Genomic DNA, 17924 nt, shown 5'->3' with positions numbered 1-17924 from the left:
CACATTATGACTGTGATTTTCAACCATCTGACCTACTACTGTCTGATTCATATAGCCTGATCTTTTTGTGTTTGTTCCTTATTATATCAACTGATTGCTTCTGTATGGGGTGCTTTGGCTGAAAGACCAACACGTTTGATCTGGAGAAAAATAGACTATTAAACTTGCAAATTAACTGTCTTTAGTAAATATCATTGTATCTACTCCATAAGATAATCAGCTATGTGCATTGTGTTATAGAAATAGGCAGACTAAAGGTCAAAAATGAGAGTGAAATTAAACATAAATATTTAATAACATAGTGAAATGAATCAATACAAACATAAAAGACAAAAATACTCGACTACTTTAATACACATAAGTGAATTTATCACAATACTTTTGTTCCCCCAAAATGGGGGGGCTATGTACAAAATGTGCTGTAATTTCTAAACGGTTCACCAGATATGGATGAAAATACACTCAAATAAAAGCTGATAGTCTGCACTTTAACCTCATAGTCTTTGTATAATTTCAAATACAGTTCAGGAGTACAGATCCAAAACCAACAAAAAAAGTGTCACTGTTGCAATACGTTTGTAATACATATGTGCATAAAGTATGGTTAAACTGGAGAAACCCGGTCCTCGGCCTTGATCCAGTCATCGTCCCATTTCTTGCCACTGTAAGACAAGAAAGAAAACATAAGGAATGTCATGTTTTTAAGCAGAAATAGATAATAAATCATTCAATATGTAATTGTGAGCAAGGGTTGCACCTATTCCTTTGAAAAGGGTTTTATGATTTTTGGTTAAACCTAATCTGATGTTGGTCAAGTGCCTTCTTCTCCTCTCAAATATAATATTTCAACTACATAAAGTACCTTGCAAAAGTATTCATACCCCTTGGATTTCGCCACATGTTATTGTGTTACAATGTTGGATTGAAATTGAGTTAATTTATATTTTTGGTCAACAAGCACCTCAAAATGGTGTACTCTAATGTCAAAGTGGAAAAAAATTTAGATTGTTTATAAAGGCATGCCTAAATTAGTTCACAAGTTAAATTTGGCTTAACAAATCACATAATATGTTATATGGACTCAATAGGGGTTAACATTATTTTTGAATAACTACCCATACATCTGTACCCCATACATAAAACATCTGGAAGGTCCCTTAGTCAGGTATTGAATTTCAAGCAACAAAGGCCAGGGAGCTTTTCGAAAGCCTAATAAAGGGCACTGATTGGTAGATGGGTCACAATAACAAATCAGACATTGCATATCTCTTTAAGCATGGTCAAGTTAATAATTATGGTGTGGATTATGTATTAAACCACCCAGACACATCAAAGATAGTCGTTCTTCTGAACTGAGCTGCAGGACATGAATGCAACTGCTCAGGGATGTTACCATGAGGCCATTGGTGATTTTACAGTTACAGGCTGTCATGGTAGAAACAATGAGGATGGATCAACATCATTGTAGTAACGCCACAATAATGACTTAAACTACAGGGAAAAGAAGAATACAAATATACAGAAGAGAAAAAAAATCTATTCATGCATCTTGTAGCAACAAGGCACTGGAGTTAGTACTGAAAAACACTGCAAAGGAATATACTTCCTGTCCTAAATGCAAAGCCTGTTTTCCACCAGACACTGGGAGAGGAATCCACCTTTCAGCAGGACAATAACCTACAACACAATGACAAATCAACACTGGAGTTGCTTACCAAGAAGACAGTGAATGTTCCTGAGTTGCCAAGTTCAAGTTTGGACTTAAATCTGATTGGAAATCTATTGCAAGACTTTTAAATTGTTGTCTAGACATGATACCCAACATATTGACAGAGTTCAAGACTTATAAAAAGAATAATGTGATAATTTTGCCCAATCCTGGTGTGTTAAGCTCTAAAAGACTTACCCAGAAGACTCACAGCTGTAATCACTGTCAAAGGCGTTTCCAAGGGGTCTGACTACTTTTGCAAGGCACTGTAACATCCAATACCAAGGTACAGCCAAAACCATATGTATTTGGAGAGTGAAGGTAAAATGTGAAATTTGGATCTATACTCCAGAATTTAGTATTTTAAATAAAAGGTTTCATTTACTATAACTTCAATACACTTTAAGTGAATTTGGCCAAATACTTATGGCTTCCTCAAATTGGGGGACTATATACATAAAGTGATATCCTTTCTAAATTGTGAAAAGGTGACCTGTACTACCGCCTCATATGAAACATTTGATTTCAAATCCAAAATGCTGGCGTTTAGAGTCAAATTGTACATTTTAACTTCACTGTCCAAATATATATGGTGTTGAGTGTACAGTATATCCTCAATACATATGGTGTTGAGTGTACAGTATATCCTCAATACATATGGTGTTGAGTGTACAGTATATCCTCAATACATATGGTGTTGAGTGTTCAGTATATCCTCAATACATATGGTGTTGAGTGTTCAGTATATCCTCAATACATATGGTGTTGAGTGTTCAGTATATCCTCAATACATATGGTGTTGAGTGTTCAGTATATCCTCAATACATATGGTGTTGAGTGTACAGTATATCCTCAATACATATGGTGTTGAGTGTTCAGTATATCCTCAATACATATGGTGTTGAGTGTTCAGTATATCCTCAATACATATGGTGTTGAGTGTTCAGTATATCCTCAATACATATGGTGTTGAGTGTTCAGTATATCCTCAATACATATGGTGTTGAGTGTTCAGTATATCCTCAATACATATGGTGTTGAGTGTTCAGTATATCCTCAATACATATGGTGTTGAGTGTTCAGTATATCCTCAATACATATGGTGTTGAGTGTACAGTATATCCTCAATACATATGGTGTTGAGTGTTCAGTATATCCTCAATACATATGGTGTTGAGTGTACAGTATATCCTCAATACATATGGTGTTGAGTGTACAGTATATCCTCAATACATATGGTGTTGAGTGTACAGTATATCCTCAATACATATGGTGTTGAGTGTTCAGTATATCCTCAATACATATGGTGTTGAGTGTTCAGTATATCCTCAATACATATGGTGTTGAGTGTTCAGTATATCCTCAATACATATGGTGTTGAGTGTTCAGTATATCCTCAATACATATGGTGTTGAGTGTTCAGTATATCCTCAATACATATGGTGTTGAGTGTTCAGTATATCCTCAATACATATGGTGTTGAGTGTACAGTATATCCTCAATACATATGGTGTTGAGTGTTCAGTATATCCTCAATACATATGGTGTTGAGTGTTCAGTATATCCTCAATACATATGGTGTTGAGTGTTCAGTATATCCTCAATACATATGGTGTTGAGTGTACAGTATATCCTCAATACATATGGTGTTGAGTGTTCAGTATATCCTCAATACATATGGTGTTGAGTGTACAGTATATCCTCAATACATATGGTGTTGAGTGTACAGTATATCCTCAATACATATGGTGTTGAGTGTACAGTATATCCTCAATACATATGGTGTTGAGTGTTCAGTATATCCTCAATACATATGGTGTTGAGTGTTCAGTATATCCTCAATACATATGGTGTTGAGTGTTCAGTATATCCTCAATACATATGGTGTTGAGTGTTCAGTATATCCTCAATACATATGGTGTTGAGTGTTCAGTATATCCTCAATACATATGGTGTTGAGTGTTCAGTATATCCTCAATACATATGGTGTTGAGTGTACAGTATATCCTCAATACATATGGTGTTGAGTGTTCAGTATATCCTCAATACATATGGTGTTGAGTGTTCAGTATATCCTCAATACATATGGTGTTGAGTGTTCAGTATATCCTCAATACATATGGTGTTGAGTGTACAGTATATCCTCAATACATATGGTGTTGAGTGTACAGTATATCCTCAATACATATGGTGTTGAGTGTACAGTATATCCTCAATACATATGGTGTTGAGTGTTCAGTATATCCTCAATACATATGGTGTTGAGTGTTCAGTATATCCTCAATACATATGGTGTTGAGTGTACAGTATATCCTCAATACATATGGTGTTGAGTGTTCAGTATATCCTCAATACATATGGTGTTGAGTGTTCAGTATATCCTCAATACATATGGTGTTGAGTGTTCAGTATATCCTCAATACATATGGTGTTGAGTGTTCAGTATATCCTCAATACATATGGTGTTGAGTGTACAGTATATCCTCAATACATATGGTGTTGAGTGTTCAGTATATCCTCAATACATATAGTGTTGAGTGTACAGTATATCCTCAATACATATGGTGTTGAGTGTTCAGTATATCCTCAATACATATGGTGTTGAGTGTTCAGTATATCCTCAATACATATGGTGTTGAGTGTACAGTATATCCTCAATACATATGGTGTTGAGTGTTCAGTATATCCTCAATACATATGGTGTTGAGTGTTCAGTATATCCTCAATACATATGGTGTTGAGTGTACAGTATATCCTCAATACATATGGTGTTGAGTGTACAGTATATCCTCAATACATATGGTGTTGAGTGTTCAGTATATCCTCAATACATATGGTGTTGAGTGTACAGTATATCCTCAATACATATGGTGTTGAGTGTACAGTATATCCTCAATACATATGGTGTTGAGTGTACAGTATATCCTCAATACATATGGTGTTGAGTGTACAGTATATCCTCAATACATATGGTGTTGAGTGTTCAGTATATCCTCAATACATATGGTGTTGAGTGTACAGTATATCCTCAATACATATGGTGTTGAGTGTTCAGTATATCCTCAATACATATGGTGTTGAGTGTTCAGTATATCCTCAATACATATGGTGTTGAGTGTTCAGTATATCCTCAATACATATGGTGTTGAGTGTACAGTATATCCTCAATACATATGGTGTTGAGTGTTCAGTATATCCTCAATACATATGGTGTTGAGTGTACAGTATATCCTCAATACATATGGTGTTGAGTGTACAGTATATCCTCAATACATATGGTGTTGAGTGTACAGTATATCCTCAATACATATGGTGTTGAGTGTTCAGTATATCCTCAATACATATGGTGTTGAGTGTTCAGTATATCCTCAATACATATGGTGTTGAGTGTACAGTATATCCTCAATTCATTCCAGGAGATTAGTTGAAGTAAACATACCATCCAGAGCATGGCTTCCACCTCACTTTCTGCTCCTGACCCTTTATTATGAAACAAATAGAAACAAAACCAAAGTAAAAGACTCAATAACAAAACTTAAGAACGGGAAAGCATAGAAATAAGGCACACTGTAGAACAGATCTACCGCTTCTTAGACTTGCTTTCAAGTAGAATGATGATCTGTAACTAACATTTCTATGTGAATTTGGTCGGGCCACCCAGAAAGTTACATATTGCCACTTTAACTACCAGGTCTATGCGCTGCAAGTTAACTACAATTGGTGTTGCACTAGGATTAGCCTGTAAATACAGTCACAGGAATGTCAATGTTCTGCAGATTTACCTCATTTGAAGTTCTATTGGCAAGAATCTTGAGAATAGGGAAAATCGTTTGCCCCGGATGCACTGGACACTCTGAAACAATAAATGCATTAATATATTTAGTCACCACTCACCAGAACATTAATACAGTTAGCAGGACAGTCAATTGCATTATTCATTGTACATCTATGCCTAGCCTTAGACTGCACTCTTACAAATGGTTATTTGGCTGTCACCATAGGAGAACCCTTTTTGGTTACAGGTAGAACCCTTTTGGTTCCATGTAAAACCCAATAGAGTTCTACCTAGAACCAAAAAGGGTTCTCCTTTAGGGACAGCCGAAGAACCCTTTAGGAACCCTTCTGTCTAAGAGTGTACACTACGCCTGCCTCCTGAAAAGTAGGAGGCCATCAATCACTGGAATTGTTTTATACATTTATTAAAAGCATAATTTAAGTTATTGACATCATTAACATTTATGAATAAACAATATAAGTTAGATACTAATTTACCTTTTTGCATGTAGTCATATTTCCTCTTCCTTGGTCGGGGTTGGATGGGGTAGGATGGAGTTGGATGGGGTAGGATACGGTTGGATGGGGTAGGATGGGGTTGTGTGGGGTAGGATGGGGTAGGACACGGTTGGATGAGGTAGGATGGGGTTTGATGGGGTAGGATACGGTTGGATGTGGTAGAATGGGGTTGGGTGGGGTAGGATACGGTTGGATGGGGTAGGATGGGGTTGTGTGGGGTAGGATGGGGTAGGACACGGTTGGATGGGGTAGGATGGGGTTGGATGGGGTAGGATACGGTTGGATGGGGTAGGATGGGGTTGGATGGGGTAGGATACGGTTGGATGGGGTAGGATGGGGTAGGATGGGGTTGGATGGGATTGGATGGGTTTGACTGTGTCATGCTCAGCGAGTTGGAGTTGGTCTCCTGGGTGGTGGGGGATATCAGGGGTTCAACCTGGTTGAGGATGGGGGTGTAGCTGGTCTCCTGGGGGGCAACTGTATCAGACAGTTCTTGGGCAGCAACAGGGGGAGGGTTGGAGGGTTGTAGTGTGGGGGTATGGGTGTTGATTGCCACTGCGAAATAGAACATATTAAGGAGATGGGACAGACAAGTGGACAACAGTTTCCAATTGGCAGAGGTGAGCATGTATATTTAAGCAATAAGGCCCGAGGAGGTGTGGTATATAGCAATATACCACGGCTAAGGGCTGTTCTTATGCATGACGCAATGCAAAGTGCCTGGATACAGCCCTTAACCGTGGTATATTGGCCATATACCACAACCCCCCAAGGTGCCTTATTGCTATTATAAACTGGTTACCAATGTAATTAGAGCAGTAAAAATACATCTTTTGTCATACGGTCTGATATACCAAGGCTTTCAGACAATCAGCATTCAGGGCTGGAACCACCCAGTTTATAAATAAACTTCTACACGGGATATGTGAAAAGAATGTGTTGAAATGTTGCTTGCCTGAACTAACTCCTCTACTTTAATAATAACAATAATTATACATGAAACATACATAGCTTTACAATTGTAGAAACTAACAAACAATCAATAATCTAACTAAACAACAGCAGACTAAACAACAGGAATAAAAACATTAAACAAAATACTTTGGCGCAAACATGCATTCTTTGTCCTGATCTTGTCCACATTCTGATTGTGCCCACATTTTTAGAAATGCGTCTACATATGGTCTTATCAGTCCACTGTGTCCGCATTGTGAACAAATATACTGGTCCCGCCTTGTATGCTAATTCTTTGACAAATATTCTTTCAAAATAATACTGTTTTATTTATTTTAAGACACATATATATTCCATAAGTCAATGGTGCCACCTGTCAATGATTTTAGAAGGCAGGATGATTTAAATGGTTTTACTGTCAACTCCAGACGTGGTCAGGAAGATCTGATCACAATGCTTCTTTTAATCGTCTACACCTGTCTGAAAATGTGGGAACAATCAGACTGTGGACAAGATCGGGACATATAATGCATGTTAGAACCAGGTGTAAACGGGGCTAGATAGAGGTAAGAAGGGCTCAAGGAAAAGGTGTGATGTGTGAGTATGTGAGTGAGATAGCAGGTGAGGGAGTGAGCAGGTGTTGCGCATATGTATGAGTGTGTGTATGAGTGTGTGAAACAGAAGAGGTGTGTGTGGGAATGGTGGAGGGGGAGGTAAGGGTAGGCCATGGTGAAGAGGTGGGTTTTTAGGCGGGACTGAAAGATGATGATGGACTTCCAGAGCTCCAGAGCCTAGGAGCAACCCTGGAGAAGACCCTGTCACTGAAACTCTGGAGCTTGGACCTGGGGATGACAAGGTGGCCAACTGTGGTTGAGGGGAGAGAGCATGAGGGCTGATAGGAGAGAAGAAGGTCAGAGAGGATGGGGGTAGCAAGGTGGGGGGAGATGTTTTTAGGTCAGGAGGATCTTGTAATTAATGCGGTGGGAGACAGGGAGCCAGCGGAGTTCACAGAGGATGGGGGTGATATGCTGCCAGGATGATTTAGTGGGTTAGAAGATGGGCTGCCAGGATGATTTAGTGGGTTAGAAGAAAGGCTGCCAGGATGATTTAGTGGGTTAGAAGATGGGCTGCCAGGATGATTTAGTGGGTTAGAAGATGGGCTGCCAGGATGATTTAGTGGGTTAGAAGATGTGCTGCCAGGATGATTTAGTGGGTTAGAAGATGGGCTGCCAGGATGATTTAGTGGGTTAGAAGATGGGCTGCCAGGATGATTTAGTGGGTTAGAAGATGGGCTGCCAGGATGATTTAGTGGGTTAGAAGATGGGCTGCCAGGATGATTTAGTGGGTTAGAAGATGTGCTGCCAGGATGATTTAGTGGGTTAGAAGATGGGCTACCAGGATGATTTAGTGGGTTAGAAGATGGGCTGCCAGGATGATTTAGTGGGTTAGAAGAAAGGCTGCCAGGATGATTTAGTGGGTTAGAAGATGTGCTGCCAGGATGATTTAGTGGGTTAGAAGATGGGCTGCCAGGATGATTTAGTGGGTTAGAAGATATGCTGCCAGGATGATTTAGTGGGTTAGAAGACGGGCTGCCAGGATGATTTAGTGGGTTAGAAGACGGGCTGCCAGGATGATTTAGTGGGTTTGAAGACGGGCTGCCAGGATGATTTAGTGGGTTAGAAGATGTGCTGCCAGGATGATTTAGTGGGTTAGAAGATGGACTACCAGGATGATTTAGTGGGTTAGAAGATGGGCTGCCAGGATGATTTAGTGGGTTAGAAGATGGGCTGCCAGGATGATTTAGTGGGTTAGAAGACGGGCTGCCAGGATGATTTAGTGGGTTTGAAGATGTGCTGCCAGGATGATTTAGTGGGTTAGAAGAAAGGCTGCCAGGATGATTTAGTGGGTTAGAAGATGTGCTGCCAGGATGATTTAGTGGGTTAGAAGATGTGCTGCCAGGATGATTTAGTGGGTTAGAAGATGGGCTGCCAGGATGATTTAGTGGGTTAGAAGATGGGCTGCCAGGATGATTTAGTGGGTTTGAAGATGTGCTGCCAGGATGATTTAGTGGGTTAGAAGATGTGCTGCCAGGATGATTTAGTGGGTTAGAAGATGTGCTGCCAGGATGATTTAGTGGGTTAGAAGATGGGCTGCCAGGATGATTTAGTGGGTTAGAAGATGTGCTGCCAGGATGATTTAGTGGGTTAGAAGATGTGCTGCCAGGATGATTTAGTGGGTTAGAAGATGGGCTGCCAGGATGATTTAGTGGGTTTGAAGATGTGCTGCCAGGATGATTTAGTGGGTTAGAAGATGTGCTGCCAGGATGATTTAGTGGGTTAGAAGATGGGCTACCAGGATGATTTAGTGGGTTAGAAGATGGGCTGCCAGGATGATTTAGTGGGTTAGAAGATGTGCTGCCAGGATGATTTAGTGGGTTTGAAGATGTGCTGCCAGGATGATTTAGTGGGTTAGAAGATGTGCTGCCAGGATGATTTAGTGGGTTAGAAGATGGGCTGCCAGGATGATTTAGTGGGTTAGAAGATGGGCTGCCAGGATGATTTAGTGGGTTTGAAGATGTGCTGCCAGGATGATTTAGTGGGTTAGAAGATGGGCTGCCAGGATGATTTAGTGGGTTAGAAGATGGGCTACCAGGATGATTTAGTGGGTTAGAAGATGGGCTGCCAGGATGATTTAGTGGGTTAGAAGATGGGCTGCCAGGATGATTTAGTGGGTTAGAAGATGGGCTGCCAGGATGATTTAGTGGGTTAGAAGATGGGCTGCCAGGATGATTTAGTGGGTTAGAAGATGGGCTGCCAGGATGATTTAGTGGGTTAGAAGAAAGGCTGCCAGGATGATTTAGTGGGTTAGAAGATGTGCTGCCAGGATGATTTAGTGGGTTAGAAGATGGGCTGCCAGGATGATTTAGTGGGTTAGAAGAAAGGCTGCCAGGATGATTTAGTGGGTTAGAAGATGGGCTGCCAGGATGATTTAGTGGGTTTGAAGACGGGCTGCTGAGTTTTGAACCATTTGGAGCTTATGGAGGGAGTCTGTGTTCGTGCCGGGGAGTAGAGCTGCAATAGTCTATTCAGGAGAAGAAGAAAGCATGGATGGGAGTTACGGTCGGCAGAACAGGAGAGGGAGGGGCTGACTTTGGCGAATTCGCCTAAGTGGAATAATTAGTTTTTTACAGTCTGACGGATGTGGTGGTTGAGGGATAGGGTCTTAAAGTAGACAAACATACATATTTCTGTCCAAATACCTTTCACAGTTGCCTCATACAACCTTTGGATTTCTGCCATTGAGGTCTGGTTCATCATACCACTGTGAGGACACAGTGCAGTTGACGACAAAATGTTACCCTTCTTCCTCTTGCTGAGGAGTAGCAGGGGGTACACTCCTAACTTGTGGAACCTATGTACCTGGGATCATGCATGACAAAATAACTTCCAGAAACACAACAAATATCAGTCAAATAATGACATTTAGATTTACAGTCAAATGACAACAACAAATAAGTGCATAGGGCCTATCATTTCCCTAAGCAAGAAATGCATAAATATTTTTAGAGGAAAACATAATAAAGCTTACCAGCTTGTTTGCTGCATTAATCAAGGTTGCAAATCTTCCATATTTAATAGTCTTAGTTGCCCATTCATCAGTAGCCTTCATTTTCTGGGCCTCTAACTTCACCTTCAGCTGTATTATTGCACCACAGAACTTGCACTTCTTTGAGGCTACTCCTATTGATGTTTTACAGCTAGGACACAGCTTACGGCTGGAGCCAGGAGCCATTCTGCATGAAAGGTGGATATGAAAGTGTCAGAAAGAATAGCCCTATACACATCACTTTGACTGATGGAATGCACCAGGGAGGTCCACTCTGGCAATGGGCTTGAATTGACAAGGATAACTACAGATTGTGAGATAAAAACTATACTAACAATAGCAATTAATAAAGAGAGTTTGGCCAACTAAGGAGCTGACGTTGAGTTCACATTAAACATCAAGCCCTGACCCTTCTCAAACCCACTAAAGAAGTGCTGTGTGTGTGTTTGAAGGTGACATGGGTTTCAATGACTCAATCATATGGGTCAGATCTGATAATGGACCTCGCCAAGTAATAAAACTAAGCCTGAGGCTTTAACATGCCACACTGTAACGTAATGTGTCATACTAACTGTTGACTACTATTGTAACCTAGATGTAGGCTACCTGCCATAGCCTCAGGTGCACAGTGCAATGAGTGTCGTTAGTTGACAGATTAAACAATACTTGGGCCAGTGGGATTTGGTTGCTTATTTTAAGATACAATTTTTGAATAATCTCCTCCAGTTGGTTGGCATTTTAAAACTACAACCTGGTTTGTTTTTGAAAACACAAGAAATGGGAAGAAAGCTGAATTAAAAGAGAAAAAGTTTCCACTTACTTAAGATGCAGCCAGATGGATAGATCAAGAGATCTGTACAAAGAGGATGTATAGAAAGAAAGAGAGAGATAGAGAGACTAAAGGTGTCAGCCGTAGGTCTGAGTTGTCTGAATAGAAGGGTGGTAGGTGTGAAGGGTCTTTATTTGGAGCTGCAAAGTAAACAGAATAGAACAAGTTTAGAATTGTATTTCACAGCTGTATATGTAGGATACTTATTTTAATAAAAAAATGTAACTCAGCATTAAAATGTACTTAATTAGTAAGTGGATTATATCACAAAAAATACAGGTGGTATACAAAAATGTAAAGAATGTGAATGATGGATAACAAGATGACCATTCACTGTATATGGGAGCATTGCTGTCTGGTGGTCCCAATTCATCCATTGTTTGGAATTGTTTTCTCCACAAGATCTAAAACTGTCTAATTTAGAAAGACTTTGCAAAGACAAGTTGAACTAGCTCTAATAGGCAATAGGTTTTTCATGTCAATGAACACCTGGACAACCTAACCAGGTGAGGGGAGTTCCTTAGTCATTTGTGACCTTCATTTATCAATCAAGGGTGGAGCAAAAACCTGCAGACACTCAGACCTCCCATGGTAGGAGTTTGACACATGTGGATTAAAGTAATTAACCACTCAAACTAGTTTAATCAGGTGTGTAGATGTTGCCCAGAACAAAACCCTGCGCCCACCATTGAACTCCATAGACTGTAGCCTAGCTCGCTAGCTAGCTAAAGCCAGCTAGCTAGCTGAACTGTTGAGTAGGCCTATAGCTAAGATTTTGATTGAAAACCTTGACAGATCAGTGAAAATGCATAGTGGTTTGAAAAATGTCGTAAAAATCAATCTCCATAACATTACATACTATCGATTACAAGCACATGGTTTATTTGCATACTTCACTTACCAGGAAAGAGAATGATCGCTTGGGAGGATCGGGTACGTTCCAAGTTGTCTTCTTTGTTGAAGTCATGGTGCGCATTTGTGTTGTAGGTCAAATTACACAGATTCTGCACAGAATAAGAATATACATTCAAACTGCCTGGAAAAGCGTTTCTAAGATTCATTTAATTTGATATTCTTATATAAACTGAACAACACAGAAAGTAACCTCCCCTGCAGCCGATTGTGTTGACGAGCTGGAACACGCTCCGCATTACATGGGGTTGAAGTTGCATATGTACAGTACTGATCTTGGGTCAGTTTTCCGTTATTTTCTCGTACGACTCGGGGAGAGAAACCCGCAAGGGTTTTGATCGGCCAACATGTTTTCTGACTGCAATGAGCGCAACACCCAAAAATATTAAGTGAAATCAAGCATAGAAAACAGTATTTGCCATTGATAATGTATTTAAATGTTCCCTGGCAAAGATCCCAAAGAGTGCCATTACTTGGAGTAATCTCTGAACGGTTTCAAAATGCCTACCTGTTGAATATCATCTTGTCTGCAGCAAATAAATGTATCGGAAGAGTGGAGTGGAAGACTAAATACATTTCTGTCAATGGAAAAATCACCCATAAAATAAATCTGAAGACAGATGTAGGCTATGTATGTAGCTGCTATTACACATACTAATGCCTCGTTCAGGTACTATCGGAGTTCTCGGGGATTCCTAGTTCCGACTGGGAAGTTTCACTTGAATGACCCTCCAAATAGGAATTACAAGAGGGAAATTAGGAAATGATGTGGCCAATCTTATTGGTTTAAGAATTGTTCCGACTTGAAAAGAACTTGAAAACAATCATGTCGGAGTTACGACTTCCCATTGTCCAGTATCCCAGGAGAATGTGAAGCCAGCATAATAATGCATTCAAGTGCTAGTCGGTACTAGGAAACTGACATTTCTGACTTGCTAACTGGTTGAACGCGTTACAGTAGCCTAAGTATATAACATGAGTGACATGACTGTAATAATCATAATGGAAAGGCCATAAGTGTAAGCCAACATAATTCATTATTTTACATTAACCTGTTTAACATGTAATACATGCATTATGAAGAAAATTGTGTAATTTAGGCTCCACGAAATATGAAATGGGTTATGGATAAAATCGTGTATGGTTGCCTACATGAAAAAAAGGCGTTCTGATTACAAGTGCACCAGTATCCAAAGTCTTAAGCGAAATCAAGCACAGAAAACAGCATTGGCATTAATAAAACAATATTTCCCACGAATTAAGTCGCACGTAAATGTGCGTCTTTTCTCAAATTCTGTTCAGCAAGTCTAAAACAGTACATATAGGCATACAACGACACATTTTAAAACATGGTTAAACAAAGACAAAATGTCTGTATATTCATGACGTTGAATTAGCCATTAAGAAGAACAAAAATGAAATATAAATGATCGCGTCTATATGGTTGTTGCAAAGGCTTGTGTCGCCTACTGGTTAAATTCGTGTCTTTTTGCACGAATTAAGTAGCACAGAAATTAGTGTATTTTCAAACAAATTTAACCAGCCCAAACCAGCCCAAAAATGCACAAAAACGCACGAAATCTGCTGAAATACATTTTGTACATATATGCGCGAATTGAATGTGAGACTGTGTTGGTATTACCACAATTAACCCTGCAGATTCATCCAGTATTACCACAATTAACCCTGCAGATTGATCCTGTATTACCACAATTAACCCTGCAGATTGATCCTGTATTACCTCAATTAACCCTGAAGATTGATCCTGTATTACCACAATTAACCCTGCAGATTGATCCTGTATTACCTCAATTAACCCTGCAGATTCATCCTGTATTACCTCAATTAACCCTGCAGATTCATCCTGTATTACCTCAATTAACCCTGCAGATTGATCCTGTATTACCACAATTAACCCTGCAGATTTATCCTGTATTACCTCAATTAACCCTGCAGATTTATCCTGTATTACCTCAATTAACCCTGCAGATTGATCCTGTATTACCACAATTAACCCTGCAGATTGATCCTGTATTACCACAATTAACCCTGCAGATTCATCCTGTATTACCTCAATTAACCCTGCAGATTCATCCTGTATTACCTCAATTAACCCTGCAGATTCATCCTGTATTACATCAATTAACCCTGCAGATTGATCCTGTATTACCTCAATTAACCCTGCAGATTCATCCTGTATTACCTCAATTAACCCTGCAGATTCATCCTGTATTACCTCAATTAACCCTGCAGATTCATCCTGCATTACCTCAATTAACCCTGCAGATTCGTCCTGTATTACCTCAATTAACCCTGCAGATTCATCCTGTATTACCTCAATTAACCCTGCAGATTGATCCTGTATTACCTCAATTAACCCTGCAGATTCATCCTGTATTACATCAATTAATCCTGCAGATTCATCCTGTATTACATCAATTAATCCTGCAGATTCATCCTGTATTACATCAATTAATCCTGCAGATTCGTCCTGTATTACCACAATTAACCCTGCAGATTGATCCTGTATTACCTCAATTAACCCTACAGATTCATCCTGTATTACCTCAATTAACCCTGCAGATTCATCCTGTATTACATCAATTAACCCTGCAGATTGATCCTGTATTACCTCAATTAACCCTGCAGATTCATCCTGTATTACATCAATTAACCCTGCAGATTCATCCTGTATTACCTCAATTAACCCTGCAGATTCATCCTGTATTACCTCAATTAACCCTGCAGATTGATCCTGTATTACCACAATTAACCCTGCAGATTCATCCTGTATTACCTCAATTAACCCTGCAGATTCATCCTGTATTACATCAATTAACCCTGCAGATTCATCCTGTATTACCTCAATTAACCCTACAGATTCATCCTGTATTACCTCAATTAACCCTGCAGATTGATCCTGTATTACCTCAATTAACCCTACAGATTCATCCTGTATTACCTCAATTAACCCTGCAGATTCATCCTGTATTACATCAATTAACCCTGCAGATTCATCCTGTATTACATCAATTAACCCTGCAGATTCATCCTGTATTACCTCAATTAACCCTGCAGATTCATCCTGTATTACCTCAATTAACCCTGCAGATTCATCCTGTATTACCTCAATTAACCCTGCAGATTCATCCTGTATTACATCAATTAACCCTGCAGATTCATCCTGTATTACATCAATTAACCCTGCAGATTCATCCTGTATTACCTCAATTAACCCTGCAGATTCATCCTGTATTACCTCAATTAACCCTGCAGATTCATCCTGTATTACCTCAATTAACCCTGCAGATTCATCCTGTATTACCTCAATTAACCCTGCAGATTCATCCTGTATTACCACAATTAACCCTGCAGATTGATCCTGTATTACCTCAATTAACCCTGCAGATTGATCCTGTATTACCTCAATTAACCCTGCAGATTGATCCTGTATTACCTCAATTAACCCTGCAGATTCATCCTGTATTACCTCAATTAGCCCTGCAGATTCATCCTGTATTACCTCAATTAGCCCTGCAGATTCATCCTGTATTACCTCAATTAACCCTGCAGATTGATCCTGTATTACCTCAATTAACCCTGCAGATTGATCCTGTATTACCTCAATTAACCCTGCAGATTCATCCTGTATTACCTCAATTAACCCTGCAGATTCATCCTGTATTACCTCAATTAACCCTGCAGATTGATCCTGTATTACCACAATTAACCCTGCAGATTCATCCTGTATTACCTCAATTAACCCTGCAGATTGATCCTGTATTACCACCCTGCACATTGATCCTGTATTACCACCCTGCACATTGATCCTGTATTACCACCCTGCACATTGACTCGGTACTGGTACTCCTTGTGCTACTATTACTTTCTTTAGAAAATATTTCCCTTTATTTATTAACTATGTATTATTGGAAGGAAGAGTTTCACTGTAAAGTCTACCAGTTGTTATATTTATTAACTATGTATTATTGGAAGGAAGAGTTTCACTGTAAAGTCTACCAGTTGTTATATTTATTAACTATGTACTATTGGAAGGAAGAGTTTCACTGTAAAGTCTACCAGTTGTTATATTTATTAACTATGTACTATTGGAAGGAAGAGTTTCAGTGTAAAGTCTACCAGTTGTTATATTTATTAACTATGCATTATTGGAAGGAAGAGTTTCACTGTAAAGTCTACACATTGTATTTGGCGCATGTGACCAATACAATGTGATTCAACTCGCAAAAACAAAAACCATTTGTATTTACCATTCACACCATAGTAACAAAAATAGATAACATAGAAACAACTGAATGTCTGAATATTAGTACACATGTAGAAAACTGATTATCATTACATTCAGCTTCAAAACAGTAGAGCAACCGTGAAATTGTCTCTCTGATGCAACCTCACTGCCTGCACTGAAGTCCATTGACTCAGACAGAGTTGCCGCCGCCATTTTATCAGCTCGTAAAAAAACATTACACAACAAAACAATAACATGTAAAACGAACTCAGAAATCTCAAATACATGGATTCTTTATGAATTTATTTTGACGAAATAATGTATATTCATTCACTCAGACAAACCCAGTCTCTAACGATGTGACTTATCACGATCTTCACTCACTCGGTTTGACACAACAAAAACGTCATAAAACCTTTACCAAACGTGATAATACCTTGACGGATTTGCTACCTAACATGTTATGACATGTTCTTTCGATATTATAAAGTGTAAACGTGCTATTACATACCTGTAGTAATACATTTGAAATGGACACAAATGCTATCGTCTTCATAGCACAGTTCTAGTGCTCCTTCTTCTTCTGAGGTTTTAACGGCGGTTGGCATCCACTGCATGTTGCATTACCGCCACCTACTAGACTGGAGTACAACTCGTTAATACTTCGCTTGGAAAAATAAACAAATACGCGACTATCTACACTCACAAATATACCACCCTACTCCACTATTTAAATCTATTTAGTGCTATCTCAGGCCAACAACCTGAAAGGATGGGACACCACCACTTAACACACCCTGTAACTCTTTTGATGTCAAATCTCGCACACACAAATACCTCTCTGCAGCTGCCACCAGAACCTCAGTTTTCAGCTACCTACATTCCATCCCTTCAGTACAGTTGATAACCATTGCTTTAAATGACAAAAATCCAATCTTACTGAAAAATATATCACTTGTTGGTTTAACACCTCTGTACTGGTACAAATCTACTCCTCACACCGCTCCTCCCAGAATCCCTCCCCCTTGATCCATCTTCCTCTACTTTCTTCACTGCCTCAGCATATGACAACTTCTGCACTACTCTAACCCTGGAAACCTCAACCTGCCTCTCTCGCACGGGACATTTCTGATCCCCAGCCCCAAGGGAACCCCTACAATTAACACATACCACTACTTTCCCCAATGCTACACATTCCTTTGTCTCATGCCCTTCTGCACACCCAGGAACCTCCCTCCTACACACTGCTGCCACATGCCCATAACCTTGACACCTGTAACAACGTAATTTATTCCGCACAAAAGCTTGTACAGGATAACTTATATATCCTAACGTCACTTTTAGTGCTAGTTCTTCTTCAATGTTTTATTTCA

General features: G+C 39.5%; 1 protein-coding gene across 6 annotated transcripts; it reads right to left on the bottom strand.

Moving 5' to 3' along the window:
• Window positions 1-265: 265 nt before the first annotated feature.
• On the bottom strand, window positions 266-17139 carry LOC120040803 (vegetative cell wall protein gp1-like). Of its 6 annotated transcripts, XM_038985812.1 has the most exons (10): window positions 17063-17137; window positions 12811-12880; window positions 12292-12660; window positions 11382-11530; window positions 10544-10748; window positions 10215-10374; window positions 5981-6556; window positions 5491-5561; window positions 5148-5188; window positions 266-662 (listed from the first exon to the last, which is right to left on the bottom strand). In XM_038985812.1, exons 5-10 carry the CDS (start codon window positions 10745-10747, stop codon window positions 605-607), a joined length of 1110 nt encoding a protein of 369 aa, XP_038841740.1. In that variant the 5' UTR covers window position 10748; window positions 11382-11530; window positions 12292-12660; window positions 12811-12880; window positions 17063-17137; the 3' UTR covers window positions 266-604. The 6 variants fall into 6 exon arrangements, with proteins under 6 accessions (XP_038841740.1, XP_038841744.1, XP_038841739.1 ...); XM_038985816.1 differs by lacking the exon at window positions 12811-12880 and having other exon boundaries at window positions 12292-12394; window positions 17063-17139; XM_038985811.1 differs by having other exon boundaries at window positions 12292-12880.
• Between the last annotated feature and the right edge of the window lie 785 nt (window positions 17140-17924).

Source organism: Salvelinus namaycush, unplaced genomic scaffold (genome assembly GCF_016432855.1).
Source record: "Salvelinus namaycush isolate Seneca unplaced genomic scaffold, SaNama_1.0 Scaffold38, whole genome shotgun sequence".
Taxonomy (NCBI): Eukaryota; Metazoa; Chordata; class Actinopteri; order Salmoniformes; family Salmonidae; genus Salvelinus; species Salvelinus namaycush.
Note: the sequence above shows the minus strand (reverse complement) of the source record. Positions and strands in the feature narration are given on the sequence as shown.